Consider the following 12,458-nt stretch of genomic DNA (forward strand, 5'->3'; position numbering starts at 1 on the left):
AAATTAGAAGACCCAAGCTCTTATCCCTATTCTGTTGCTAGACAATGGTCAGCTAAGCTGTACAATAGCCCCTACCTTTGAAATAAGAATGTTCTCCTTAGTAAATTACTTTAAGATCCTTTTGTAAGTATAGGAGTCAAAGACCCAGAAACAAACTCTCAGTCTTGCAGAACAATGAATGTTTTCCAAAGAAGCAACATCATAAATGATGGCTGGCTTTGCCTCTGTGATTCCCCAAAGCTTAGTCTACCCGTCATTCGATTGAGGCATCTGGTTCTGCCGTTTTAGAAACCTGAGGACCAGAGGATTATTTCTATGGGTAAATAAACGCACCTGAATTCCAAACAAAAAAGACAAATTGTCTACAAGTGGAGTGTCCACTGCAACTTTAAAATGGAGCTTGATTCTTCAGTTTTCAAAATTTAAACACAGAAAAAAAAATAAAGAATGCCAGAGCTAAGAAGCATTATATAATCTAACATAATAAGTCACACGATAACACACAATTTTACATCTAGAAGGGATGTTAGCGATGATCTGGAACAACTTCTATTTTTAATGTTAATCCTCTATAGTAGGAGCGACTAATAAATAATGGCTCTACTTTGAGTTCACTCAATTGCGAAAAATCCAGACATTGTTAAAGACTATCAGGCATGCATAATGCTCTTTTTTAAATCCAGGTCCTCTGGGCAAGGATTTTTCTTTTTCTTTCTCTCAGAATTAAGACTTCAACCATCCTAAACGGAAATGTAAGTATGTTTTAAAACCTTTTAGGGTTAGTCTTACACCAATGCTACCACTTTCAATTTAAATAGTTCTGATTGCTAAGGACTGCCAACACACTTCATTCACACACTGCATGCATACAAATCCTGAATGTGAACAGATGCTCCAGCACTTTCTACTCGACCACTTTGGGCAAGTCACCTAATATTTCCAAGCCACAGCTTCTTCCTTTATTAAAAAGTGGAGACAACCTGATTTCATGACTTCACAGGGATACAAGAACCAAATCAAACGACGTGAAAACACGTTTGGGAAGAGTACTGATATATATACAAATGCTTGTTATGATTATAAGATCTCCAAACTCCCATATTTCACTAAAAGAAAGAATTTTGCTCCAAATGTTCAGATGTAGAACCTGAATGGCTTATAGTTGCTGAGTTGGCATTATATACTTTAAAACCAAACAAGTCTCCAGAGACTTTTCTATCTAAAGTTCCTTCTAGGAAAGTAGAGTAAGATGTTAAAACTTAGGTTTCTACATTTTTATATTTTCACAGGTGGAGCACACACTTTCACTACATCCCTCTTGAGGGCAGGAATAGTACCTTAGTCATCATTTTAGCTACAGTAACCGGCAGAGACTAGCTCTGTGCTTAATATCAGAATACACTTTTTCAGAATAAAAGTAAAATGTTAATATAATATGTATATTATATTACATATATGAGGTAGAAAGAGATCTGGCCTCGGAGTACAGACACCTGCTCTCACACTGTATACAACCTTGCACAAGTCCCTCAAGCATCCTAGCCTTCATTTTCCTTTACAAATCTACACTGTAAGTCTGTAAAGCCCTTTTATCTGATGTCAGACATCCACCCAGAATACTCCAAATAAGGCCTTTGAGTGACAAAATGTAAAAAAGATTCCTACGAAGTCCATGCATACGCTTTATCCATATAGAAGCTTATTGACATTTATTTCATGTATATTGATAACAAACTTGGTTATTTGGTTATGAGATATCTCCCACTGTTGGTTAAAAGCAGTAAAATAGATCAGACGTCGAAGGAAAGAGAAACTGGAGAAACCCTAAAGGTTCCTCTTCCTGATGCATGGAATGAAACCAAACCTTCCCAAAAAGGTAGATCAGATTCAATCCAAAATCATACTATGGCCTAATATCACCAAACACCTGACAAAATTCATTCATGATAGTAGTCTCCATCTCTTAGGCCAAAATTAGGCTCAATGTGTGATTAATTTAATTCAACCCTTAATTATGGTAAAACAGAATGACTGCTCAGCAAATACTGCATTCTAATGCTATCCACCATTACCCTACTCATTAACCTGGGAAGAAATGATAAAGCCCTCTTTTATAGTTCACTTTTCCTTACTTCACTAGCCAGTCTTATTTTATTTTTCACTATATAACATTAATGGAATCACAAAGGTCATCTAATTCTAACTGGAAGTCGGCTTTTGAGTTATCTAAGAAGCATTTTACATACAGAAATAAAGCGGATTATTTTACAGAAATAATTTTACCCCCAGTGATACTGGAACCACAGGCCCTCCAGGACCAGTTCAACGGACCCCATCTTATTAACAGAGTAATTAAGGAAATTAGCAAAGTCACGTGGCCAGAGCATGTGCAGAAGAAGAAATCTTGACCTGAAATGACCACAGAACCAAAGATTCTCCTCCCCATAGAACCAAAGGACCGGGGCATGACCAGAACTTAAAAGTTGGACTCATTAGAAGTGAGGAGTCTGTCATTCAGGAAGATCCAGTGTTAAAATTCCTTCCCCACCTTACTATACATGTTTAAAATCTTACCATGAAAGTTCAGAACCTCATCATAAATGTTTAGAAGCTTATCATAAATGCTTGAAGCCCACCAATCAAAACCTATCCCGCCAGCATTTCCACATGCCAGCCTGTTCTCCCTAACCTCTTAAATTTTGCCCCAAATCCTGAATTGGGGAGACAGATCTGAGGGCACATGCCCCGTCTCCCTACAGATCGATCTTGCAGATTAAAGCTGATCTCTTTTCGCAAAAGCTGATGCCGTAATTAACTGGCTCGTTTATGCGCGCTGGGTAGGAGAACCCCATTTTTGTGCAGTAACAATGCTAATGTACTTTAAAGAAGTACCATGTTACTATTCGCCAACTAGAGGGAATCAGCTCTTTCAATCAGCTCTTTTCTGCCAATTCTGAACCTTGAAGCACATGATAGAGTACCATAGCCATCAGAATACTTGATATTTCAGATACTGGCTTTGAAAGGACTTTTATATATCAGTAATGGAAATCCAAATGCATATAATTCTTTTGCAAAGTTAAATACACCAAGAATCTTAAGAATCTTGAGCAAATTCTGATATGTTCACTAGATGTAATATATGATGGAAACTAATTTATGAGGTAATGTTAATTGAAAATTATCAAGGTATAAATTATATATGAAATACTATATATAAAATATTAAAAATAGATTTTATATATTTATATAAAACATTTAAAAGATTTTATATATTTATATAAATTATATATTGTATTAATTATAAATATATAACTTTACATATATTTTTATACTTAAAAGTATTTAAATTTTTAATTAAAAATATAATATATATAAAATGTAAAAAATTATATATAAAATATCAGGATAAAAATTATATATGAAATGTAATTACTATTTTTTTTAAACCTATGCATTTGAAAAAAGACTGGAAGGAAATCCACAGAAATGTCAACAGTACTTGTGCTTGGGTGATGAGATCATGGCTGACATTTTCTTTTCTTCATATGCTAAATCTTACTTAATGAGTATGCACGACGTTTACAATGAAACAATTTTTAAAAAGAAAGGAAATAAATGGGAAGGAGCATTGCTTAGAGGTAAAGAAACGGCAGAATTAGAGCAGTTAGTTACCATTTAGTAAGTGCTATAATTAAACTTTTACCCTCCCAAGGAACTTTTTAAGTGAGCACAAATGATAACTAAGTTACAGAATATTTGTACCGGAGGAACATCCTACCTAATTCTGTCATTTGACAGGTACAGAAAAAAAATTATAGTTGTAGGATGCTTTACAGTTTACAAAGTGCTTTCAAAATGTCGTATCACTTGTCCTTCAAACAATCTTGTGAGATAGGTTCATATGCCCCATTTTAAGGTTCGGGAAACTGAGGGCGCGAGAGAGAAGGTGTATCTACCACTTATCGAATGTTTACTATGTGCCAGCCGCCGGGTTAAGCACACCGATCCTGTGAAAATTATCACCATTTTACAGATAAGAAAACTGAAGGGCAGAGGTTAAGTTGCTCACTATCTTACAGCTGAGAGTCCCGGCTCTGACTCGAAGCCACACATTTAAAACAGGAGTCCCGCGTTATAATCAACCTCACTGAGTCCTTTAAAGGAAGAGCTGAGCCTGTGATCCAGCCCCGTGCTCTCTCTACAACACTGGTCTCCTCGCCCACGGTTTCTTTCAAGAGTTACTTAGTTTGACAGCCACTATGAAGGTCCAGAGGCAAAGGGACTGGGCCCAGTATTACCCAAAAACTAATGCTGGCGGAGAGCCTACGCCCTAGAAGGCAGGCAAGGCAGTGAATACTAGAGTGGAGGGGACAAGCTAACAAGTCTTATATACATCAAGCGGTAGCCCAAAGGAAACATACTCTCTACCTCAGGAGCAGGGACAGCAACGAAAACCACAATTCCTGCGCCCTACACTCGCGTAACTCGGTACCATTTCCAGAGCGCCTTTTGGTTCATCTCAAAGGATCCCCGCAACAACCCGAGGGCTGGGCGGGGCAGGGATTAGTACCATTTTACAGAAAAAGCTGGAAGAAACGCAACAGAGGACCAGGCAGGCAGAAAAGCAACGAGGGTAAGAGCTAGGAGTAGACGCCAAGGGGAACTGGGCACCCCGACCGAGTCTGAGGGGCACTCTCGAGGAACCACCGGCCACCGCCAAGTGGAGGGACAGCCCAAGGCCCACGGCAGGGACAGAGGCCCAGAGGGAAGCCATGGTGCTGAGGCTGTCATCCGCCGAGGCTCGGGGGGTGGGGCGTGGAGGTCAGCCCGGGAGCCTCGCTACTCACGTTGCACCAGCCGGTCCCCGGTGAAGGTGGAAGAGCAGCTGGTGACGAGCGCACAGGGGACGCCTGCAGCCATAGCCCCGCTCCCAAGCCAGTTCCGTGCGGAAGCCGCTTCCGCCTTGGGCTGCACCACGGCCGCCGGCGCGCGGGGGAGACACGCCAGGAAGGGCGCGTTCTCGGAACGGACCGGCTGCCCTGACTCCTCCCTCACCCCCTCTTCCGCTCCCGGCGTAGAACAGGCCGGGCTGCGCGTGGTGTTGCCATGGAGACAAGCACCCTCCGCAGTTGGTTTCCGCGGCTGGAGGCTGCGTCTCCCACGGGAGGTAGCCCTTATCCTCCTTAGCCATGGCACAGGGGAGTGAAAACTACGACCCCATCGGATCCATCTTAATCCAGGTGGGAAATGGGCCTTTCCTGGCCCTGCTCAGCTAAGACACTTCCAAGCGAGGCGCAGCGGCGCCAATCCACTTGCGTCCACCCATTTGGAGCGCCTCCCCCAGACTGCCTCTTTCGCGCGAGGGGCACTGCCCCTCAGAGAACTCCCCCAATATGCCAACCCAGATCTAGTCCACGAACCTAACACGCCTCTGGTGCCTTACTCTGGAGGTTGCGCTCCAGAAGCACGACCACTCTGCCTCTGGTATAACTTCAAAACCATACACCTCACACCCGAACCTTTACTTCGAAAAATCCACCTTACTCTGAGGCACCATGGTAAAATGTTATGTTGTGAAAAATTTGACCCCATGATGTGAGAGAGATACAAATTAGCCACATTGAGGAGGTGATAAGAAATTTGGGGAGAAGTTGAAATATGTGAACTGCTTTTCTTAAGCACCCAAATTTTTTGGATCTAAAAGTCCCTTGCAAATAAATGAGTCCTGGGGATGTAATGTACAGCATGATGACTATAGTTAATAATACTGTATTTTATATTTGAAAGTTACCAAGAGAGTAAATCTTAAAAGTTCTCATCACAAGAAGAAAGAAATTGTAATTATGTGTGGTGATGGATGTTAACTAGACTTATTGTGATGATCATTTAGCAATATATACAAATATTGAATCGTTATGTTGTATACCTGAAACTAATATATGTCAATTATATCTCAATAAAAATAAATAAATAAAATAGAAGTCCCTTGCTTGGGAACACACACATAGGAAAATATATTAAAGAGAATGAACGGATTGCAAATCAAGTTAAAGTTTTGAGTATGGAAATGTGACAAATTTAAAAACTCAGGGAAATAATTTTTTCTAATCTGAGGGGGAAATATTACAAGTCTTAACTTCTCCAGTACAACTCAGTTTGTGACAGTTAGACTCAGATTTTTCCAAAATGGTAAAAGCATTTTGTTGTTTTTTCACATTTACATGTGGTAGCTTTAAAACGTTTCCACATATCATCACTTTTAACTTTTATATTTAGCTCCATTTGACTAAGGCTTGAAATAATTTGCCTGTCACCCTCTCAGGACTCTCACTTAGATCTGCAATGGGTCTAATTTTTCTTCCTGCCAGGATTTTGGTCTCTTACCTCCCATCTGGGAGAGACTTCTTTAAATTCACCTTTTCCAAAATACAAACCCCTAAACTCACCAGTTTTATAGATTTCCTTATTATGAATCATACCCAAATCTTCTTACGTCACCTTTTATTATCCTCTCTTTCACCATCACCCTAGAATGAGTTTAGCCAAACTGCAAAGTCTGAGAGAACAGGCTCCACAAGACTGTCCTCCCTTTGACACTAGGCACAAGTTCAGGCGTCCCCAGAGGCATCCTCACGTCAGACCAGCTGTCTAGAAATTTGGGGGCCTGTGACCACCTCACACTGGCTAATTTGCTAGAGCAACTCACAGAGCTCAGGAAAGCACTATGCTTACAATTACAGTGTTATTATAGCAAAAGGATACAAATTAAAGTCAGCCAAGAAGAGACGCATAGGGCAGAGTCCGGATGGATCCAAACGAAGCTTCCAGTCATCTTCTCCCCGTGGAGTCATGGACTGCATTACCTCCTCCCAGCCACGATGTGTGACAGTATGCACAGAGTATTGCCAACTAGGGAAGCTTACTCGAGTCTTAAGTGTCCAGAGTTTTTACTGGGGCTCAATCACGCACTGCCCATGTGGCTGACCTTTAGTATCCAGCCAATCCTAGAGGTCAGACGTGCGTTTAGTCTCTAGTTCCTCTAGAGGTTGGAACTGATGGGAGCATGGCTCAAAGTCCCCATCATAAATCACATTGTTAGACTGTCTGGTGGCCAAAGCCCTCAAGCAAAGACACTCCTATCAAGCAGGACACTCGGGGGCCTAGAGATCACCTCCCAGTGTCCAAGGGCAAAGGCCAGACCTCTCTTTGGGAAAAGCTGAGAATAGTCATATCCATGCTGATCAGCACTCCCACTTGCTTAAAAGAGTTACTATGGGCACACTAGGTGGAGGGCTGAGTAGAGAAAGAGAGCCTACATGTTAACCTGATTATCGAGGCTGACCTCTAGAGACAGTGTAAAATTCTCCCTGGTAATACGTAGAATATGTAGTGTGAAGAAATGTGGAAGACCTTCCCTACTTTCCCACTGAGTCCTGAGTATTTGTGAGCATATAGCATCACTCTCAGACATGCCAACGTGATTCCACTTCTACCTGGGGCTGTGGTTTACTTCCTTCAAACAGGCTACCAACAAGCAGTACATCCAGTAGAAAGAACGCTTGGCTGGGAGTCAGAATGAGGTCTGACCCTGGCAATGACATTCTTCCAGGTGGGTAGCTGGGCTAGTCACTTCACCTCTCTGGGCCTCAGTTTTCTCTTCTGTAGGATACATAGCTGAGATTCAATCCACCTCTGATTCTAAATTGGCCCAATTTCCCAAAAGCTACATAATTTCTCTTTACTGTAAAGTGGACTTCCTTTAATGTTAGCCTAGGCAATCAAATTGTTTCTGTCAATTTATGTATTATATATATTTGCCAGAAAGCAGAGGTGTTTCAAATTTCCACTTGCTTCACCCTAATATAGTGCATTAGGTCTGGGTCTCAATCAGATACCTTAAGAAACTCTTTAGACCAGTGGTTCTCAAGTGTGGTCCTAGGACTAGCACCATCAGCACAGCTGGGAACTTGTGAGAAATGCAAATTTTCAGACCCCACTCCAGACCTACTAAATCAGAAGCTCTGGTAGTGGGGACCAGCGACCTTTTTTACAAGCCTTTCAGATGACTCTGATGCACACTCAAGTTTGAGAGCGATTACTTTAGATCATATTATAAAATATAAACTGTAATATAATTTCAAAGAAAAATAAGCAAAGCTAACATAGCATTTACCAGGTATCATGCACAGTTTTAAATGCTGTATATATTTTAACTCATTTAACCCTTACAACAGGGCTATCAATAAGTACTATTATTATTTCACGTGATGGAAAGGAAACTGACCAAAGATGAGTATTATTTTCTCAAACCTTTTCAATCCGTCAGTCCTGGTAGAAAAAGAAAGTCTTCCCTTGCCCCTTTTCTAAATCCTGCCTTTTCCACTGAATTTTCCCCAACCTTTAGCTTTGTATGTTTATAAATTTACATTTGTATATTTGTAGATATTATGCATGTACTGGTTAATGGCTAGGCATGAAGGATCTGGATTCAGACTGCCTGGATTTGAATAGTTCCTCCAACTAAGCAGCATGTTACCTTGCACAGGTTACTTAACCACTTTAAACCTCAGATTCCTTCAAGCATAAAATGAAGATAATATGAACTCCCTCTTAGAAGTCTTGTAAGGATTAAAATACAGGATAACACATAAAGTACAACACTCAATAGATTTTAGTTATTATTAGATCTGGTCTCTTACCCTTTAACATTACTTAGTTTTGTGTACATTTCTGTGTCTTTTTAAGGTTAGCCTTCTTTTTACTCTAAGCTTCTGGAAGAAAAGGAAAAATTAATTTTAACCTGTCCTTTTAACCAGGACTACTCCATTTCTGACTAGAACTTTATGGGTGTTGCTGTTTGGCAAACAAGGTATGCCTTGTTTTCCTGATTTAAGCTGATTTTTTGGATATCCCATTTTACCTAGGTTTGGGTAGGATCCCAGTTTAACAGGATTGGGCCATAGATCCTGGGAGACTGGATAATGATCTACTCATTAATTCAGTCTCCAATAATTTGTGCTATGTTCAAAAATGAATGGAACTGCAATAACATTTACTATTATTTAGGAAACATTATAGATGGTACAAATCAATAATAAAAGTAATATTTTGATAAAATGTCTAATATACTTAAGAGAAAATCTTTAAATTTAAAAAAATCAGTGCTCTAAATTATAAACTCTTTGACTTATTATGAAAACATGTGCCTTATATGTTTGGATTTTTCAAGAGAGTTCTTATTGTTAATATTCTATCCCATTGTCAGATCATGTATCAAAGTCCATGTTTTTGTTTTTGGTTCAGGAAATATGATTATCACCTCCACATAGAGTCTACTAGGCAGCATTTTGTTAACTACTTCTTTCACTTTCAAGTCTATAATTCAGACTTTTTATAATTTTAGCTGGATCTTTCCTCAACTAATCAAAATAGTGAGGTTTTACTATAGTGATAATAATCATCATTATATTTAAAATAGTAGCCAATTTTTAGTGAGAGCCAGACACTGCTGAGAGCTTTAGATTATTATCTCAAGTCCTAACAACAACTCTGTTAAGCAGGTATTATTTTTAGCCCCATCTACAGAAGGAGAATCTAAGGTACAAAAAAGGTAAAGTAACTTGCCCTCAGTGATTAATCCAGTGTGTTGATCCTTAACAGATGATGGCATGTTTGTGAAACAATCTTGGAGAAGTTTGGTGGTGACTTTGGGATGTTTCCTAGATGCGTTCTTTTATTAGCAACTGTTAGAAGCTTTGTTTTTATACTTTATTAATAATAATGTGGTGCCTTTTTAATATGTCTTTATAAATGCTTGCTTGACCCAACAATTAAACATATGTTTGTGTAACAAGGATTACCTAGTCTTGCAATCAAAATTAGCTTTTTAATGAGTTTTGGAAATCATATTTCAAAAACCTAACAGTTATATTTTAACACCAACCTTGGAAATACTGGAGCTAATTGACAGCTTGATATTATCACTGTCTTTCTTATCAGTCCCTCTGTCTGGTTTGCCAAGAGCATACAGCGTAAAACTGAATGGGAAAGGGATGAGAATGACTTGGCCAAACTCTACCTTTAGCAGAGACAAATCAAATGGAATTACGAGACTGCTTTTGACAATATGGAGTCTGATTGCATGACTCTTTTAAATTCTAGAGCAAATCTTTGCTGCATTAAATCTTTCAAGGGCTTCTTATTAAGCAGCCCCATCCCCAACTGTCAAGATAATAATCTTCCTCCAAGTAGGAAATGTATGGAAAGTGATGTGTTTGATGATCACAGAGATGATGAGCGACACGTAAAATTTCAGTATGGTAGATAGGAAAAAGAAAGAACGGAGATTTAGAACTTAATCTCTTTTCCTACTCAAGTCCGGTGACACATTTCCTACACTACTTGCCTCTATTGCAGTTATACAAACAGATGTGCGGTTGTTAAGAGGGGAGAAGAAAATATAAGGCAAGAAAAGTAAAAAGCTCTTGAGAAAGATTAGGAGAGCAATTCAAATCAATGAACATTTACTAAAGTGCCAGTTATGTGCTAGGAGTTTCACCAGGTTTTACAATTCAGGAGGAGAATTAACTTTTGTTCTGTGCCCTCCTATGTGGCGGGCCCTGTATGAAGCACTTTACATACTTTAACTCATATTATTCTTGCCACTATGCTGAGAGGTAGCTATTTATCCCCATTTTACTGATGAGAACAGTCAGGCTCTAAAAATCTAAGTAAATCTGCCAAATTTAGTTTAGTAAAGGAGGAAATAGGACTCGAGTTCATTTCTATCTGGCTCCAAAGCCTATATTCATTCATTTTCACACACATTACCTCATTTTCATTCAACTATTCTATGAAGTAGAGTAATTCTTTTGTTTTCCCTTGGTGAAGAAACTAGAGAAAATGTAGGTGGTATACATGGATATCGTGTGACTAGTGCTAGAACAAGGAATTATGTTCATCTGCCTTTTACTGACTTCTTACCTATGTACCGGACCGATTACATATTATCTCACAACCCCATGAAGAAGTATAATTGTTCGCACAAGGCAGATGAAGAAATCAGACCTTTGTTTTCCTGATAAGTAATCCAGTGCAGTGTTCACTGCCTCCCGCAGTTGACAGGCATAATGATACATGATACAGAATGATACATGAAGCTACAAATACTGCAGATACTAAAGCTACAAGGAGGAAATTCTGTGCATTCAAAGGATGAACCAAAAAATGTGGGCCTGGAAGTTGGGCTTGCCCTTGAACTGCCTCTTTGTACTTTCCGAATGTCTTTAGACGATAGATGGTAAATCAGCTTGCAGCAGTAATTTGGACAAAACAATCGAAAGAAGTACGTCTTCATCCTCAGTGCATACCAGCAAACAGTAGGTGTGTTCAAATTTCAATCTGTGAGCCCTGAAGGCTTTACATGACAATTTGTGCAGAGTACAAATGACCAGATGTGTCTGCCAGACTGCGATGCCCATTAGTGAAAAGATGCAAATTCTGATCTTTTGAATACTTGGCTCTGTGGGAAAACTCGAGAGTAATCGATAACATATCCTGGATCAAGGTGTAGGTCCGGTTATACTAAGGAAGAAAAGGTAACTGTTTCAAAATGCCTTCAGCAACCCAGTCTGCAGATTGTTATTGGTGTGACTATTGCTGAAACAGGTGTTGGGTTCATAAATTTGCATAACAAAATGTTTTTCTTGTGGCAGAAGCCCATACAATAATTGGCGCCATCTGTATTTATCTGCTGAAGTTTGGTTTCTAATATGAGTGCAGAGAATCTTGTGCTGTCTAATTTCATAGTGCCCATTTTATTCTGAGGGTTCTTGACACTGGAGAGAGGTTCGTCATTTCCAAGGAAAATACACATTGAAGGAAGATGTTACAGTAATAACATATGTTGCTTTTTCTTCATGGATCATTTTAATTTCTGACTATCTAAAATAAAATCAAGGCCGTACACCCACAGAACTTCTTCAGAGAAATATGTGGGGAAGATTCAGCTAGAATGGAAAACTAACAGGCCTTGTCAACATATTTACAGTTCTCTTTTGAAAGGCACTGCTTCTATTAGAACATCTCTTTACTGGAAGTTTTCTCTTTTCTTGCCTCTTAACCAATTTGTAGAAATCGGAATCTGGCACAACCTTCTTATCATCTCTGGGTCAACTGCTTTACCCCCCACAGAGAAAGCAGAACCATTGAGTTGTGGTTTTATCTTGGATCTCTTTCTAATGGGGGAAGGAAAAATAGAAAATTGTATGCAAGTTTAGTTTTTTAAAATCTGAAAGACAATAATGGAATATCCTGATAAAGAATACTTTAGAACGGGAGACAGTCCTTTTCAATGAATACCATAAAATTCAACTCTGTTGTCTCTAACAATTCAAGAAAATTGCAAACCTTTAAAATAACTGTTTTAGGTGGACTATGTATGTATTTTTTCAATA

At 39.2% G+C, this 12,458-nt stretch overlaps 2 protein-coding genes across 2 annotated transcripts in view; one reads left to right on the top strand and one right to left on the bottom strand.

Annotated features, from left to right (window-relative positions):
- AAGAB (alpha and gamma adaptin binding protein) overlaps positions 1–4,971 on the bottom strand; it is a 48,865-nt gene extending 43,894 nt beyond the window's left edge. The window contains exon 1 of the mRNA XM_004421733.3: positions 4,851–4,971. Within this exon, the coding sequence (XP_004421790.1) occupies positions 4,851–4,923 (73 nt within the window). The 5' untranslated portion in view covers positions 4,924–4,971. The remainder of the gene's footprint in view (positions 1–4,850) is intronic.
- Positions 4,972–5,157: 186 nt separating this feature from the next.
- The window catches only part of IQCH (IQ motif containing H), a 195,093-nt gene continuing 187,792 nt past the window's right edge, over positions 5,158–12,458 (top strand). The window contains 1 exon segment of the mRNA XM_014780852.2: positions 5,158–5,243. Coding sequence (XP_014636338.2) covers positions 5,193–5,243 — 51 coding nt within the window. The 5' untranslated portion in view covers positions 5,158–5,192.

The sequence above is a fragment of the Ceratotherium simum genome, chromosome 3 (genome assembly GCF_057802395.1).
Source record: "Ceratotherium simum simum isolate JZ-2026a chromosome 3, ASM5780239v1, whole genome shotgun sequence".
Classification (NCBI taxonomy): domain Eukaryota; kingdom Metazoa; phylum Chordata; class Mammalia; order Perissodactyla; family Rhinocerotidae; genus Ceratotherium; species Ceratotherium simum.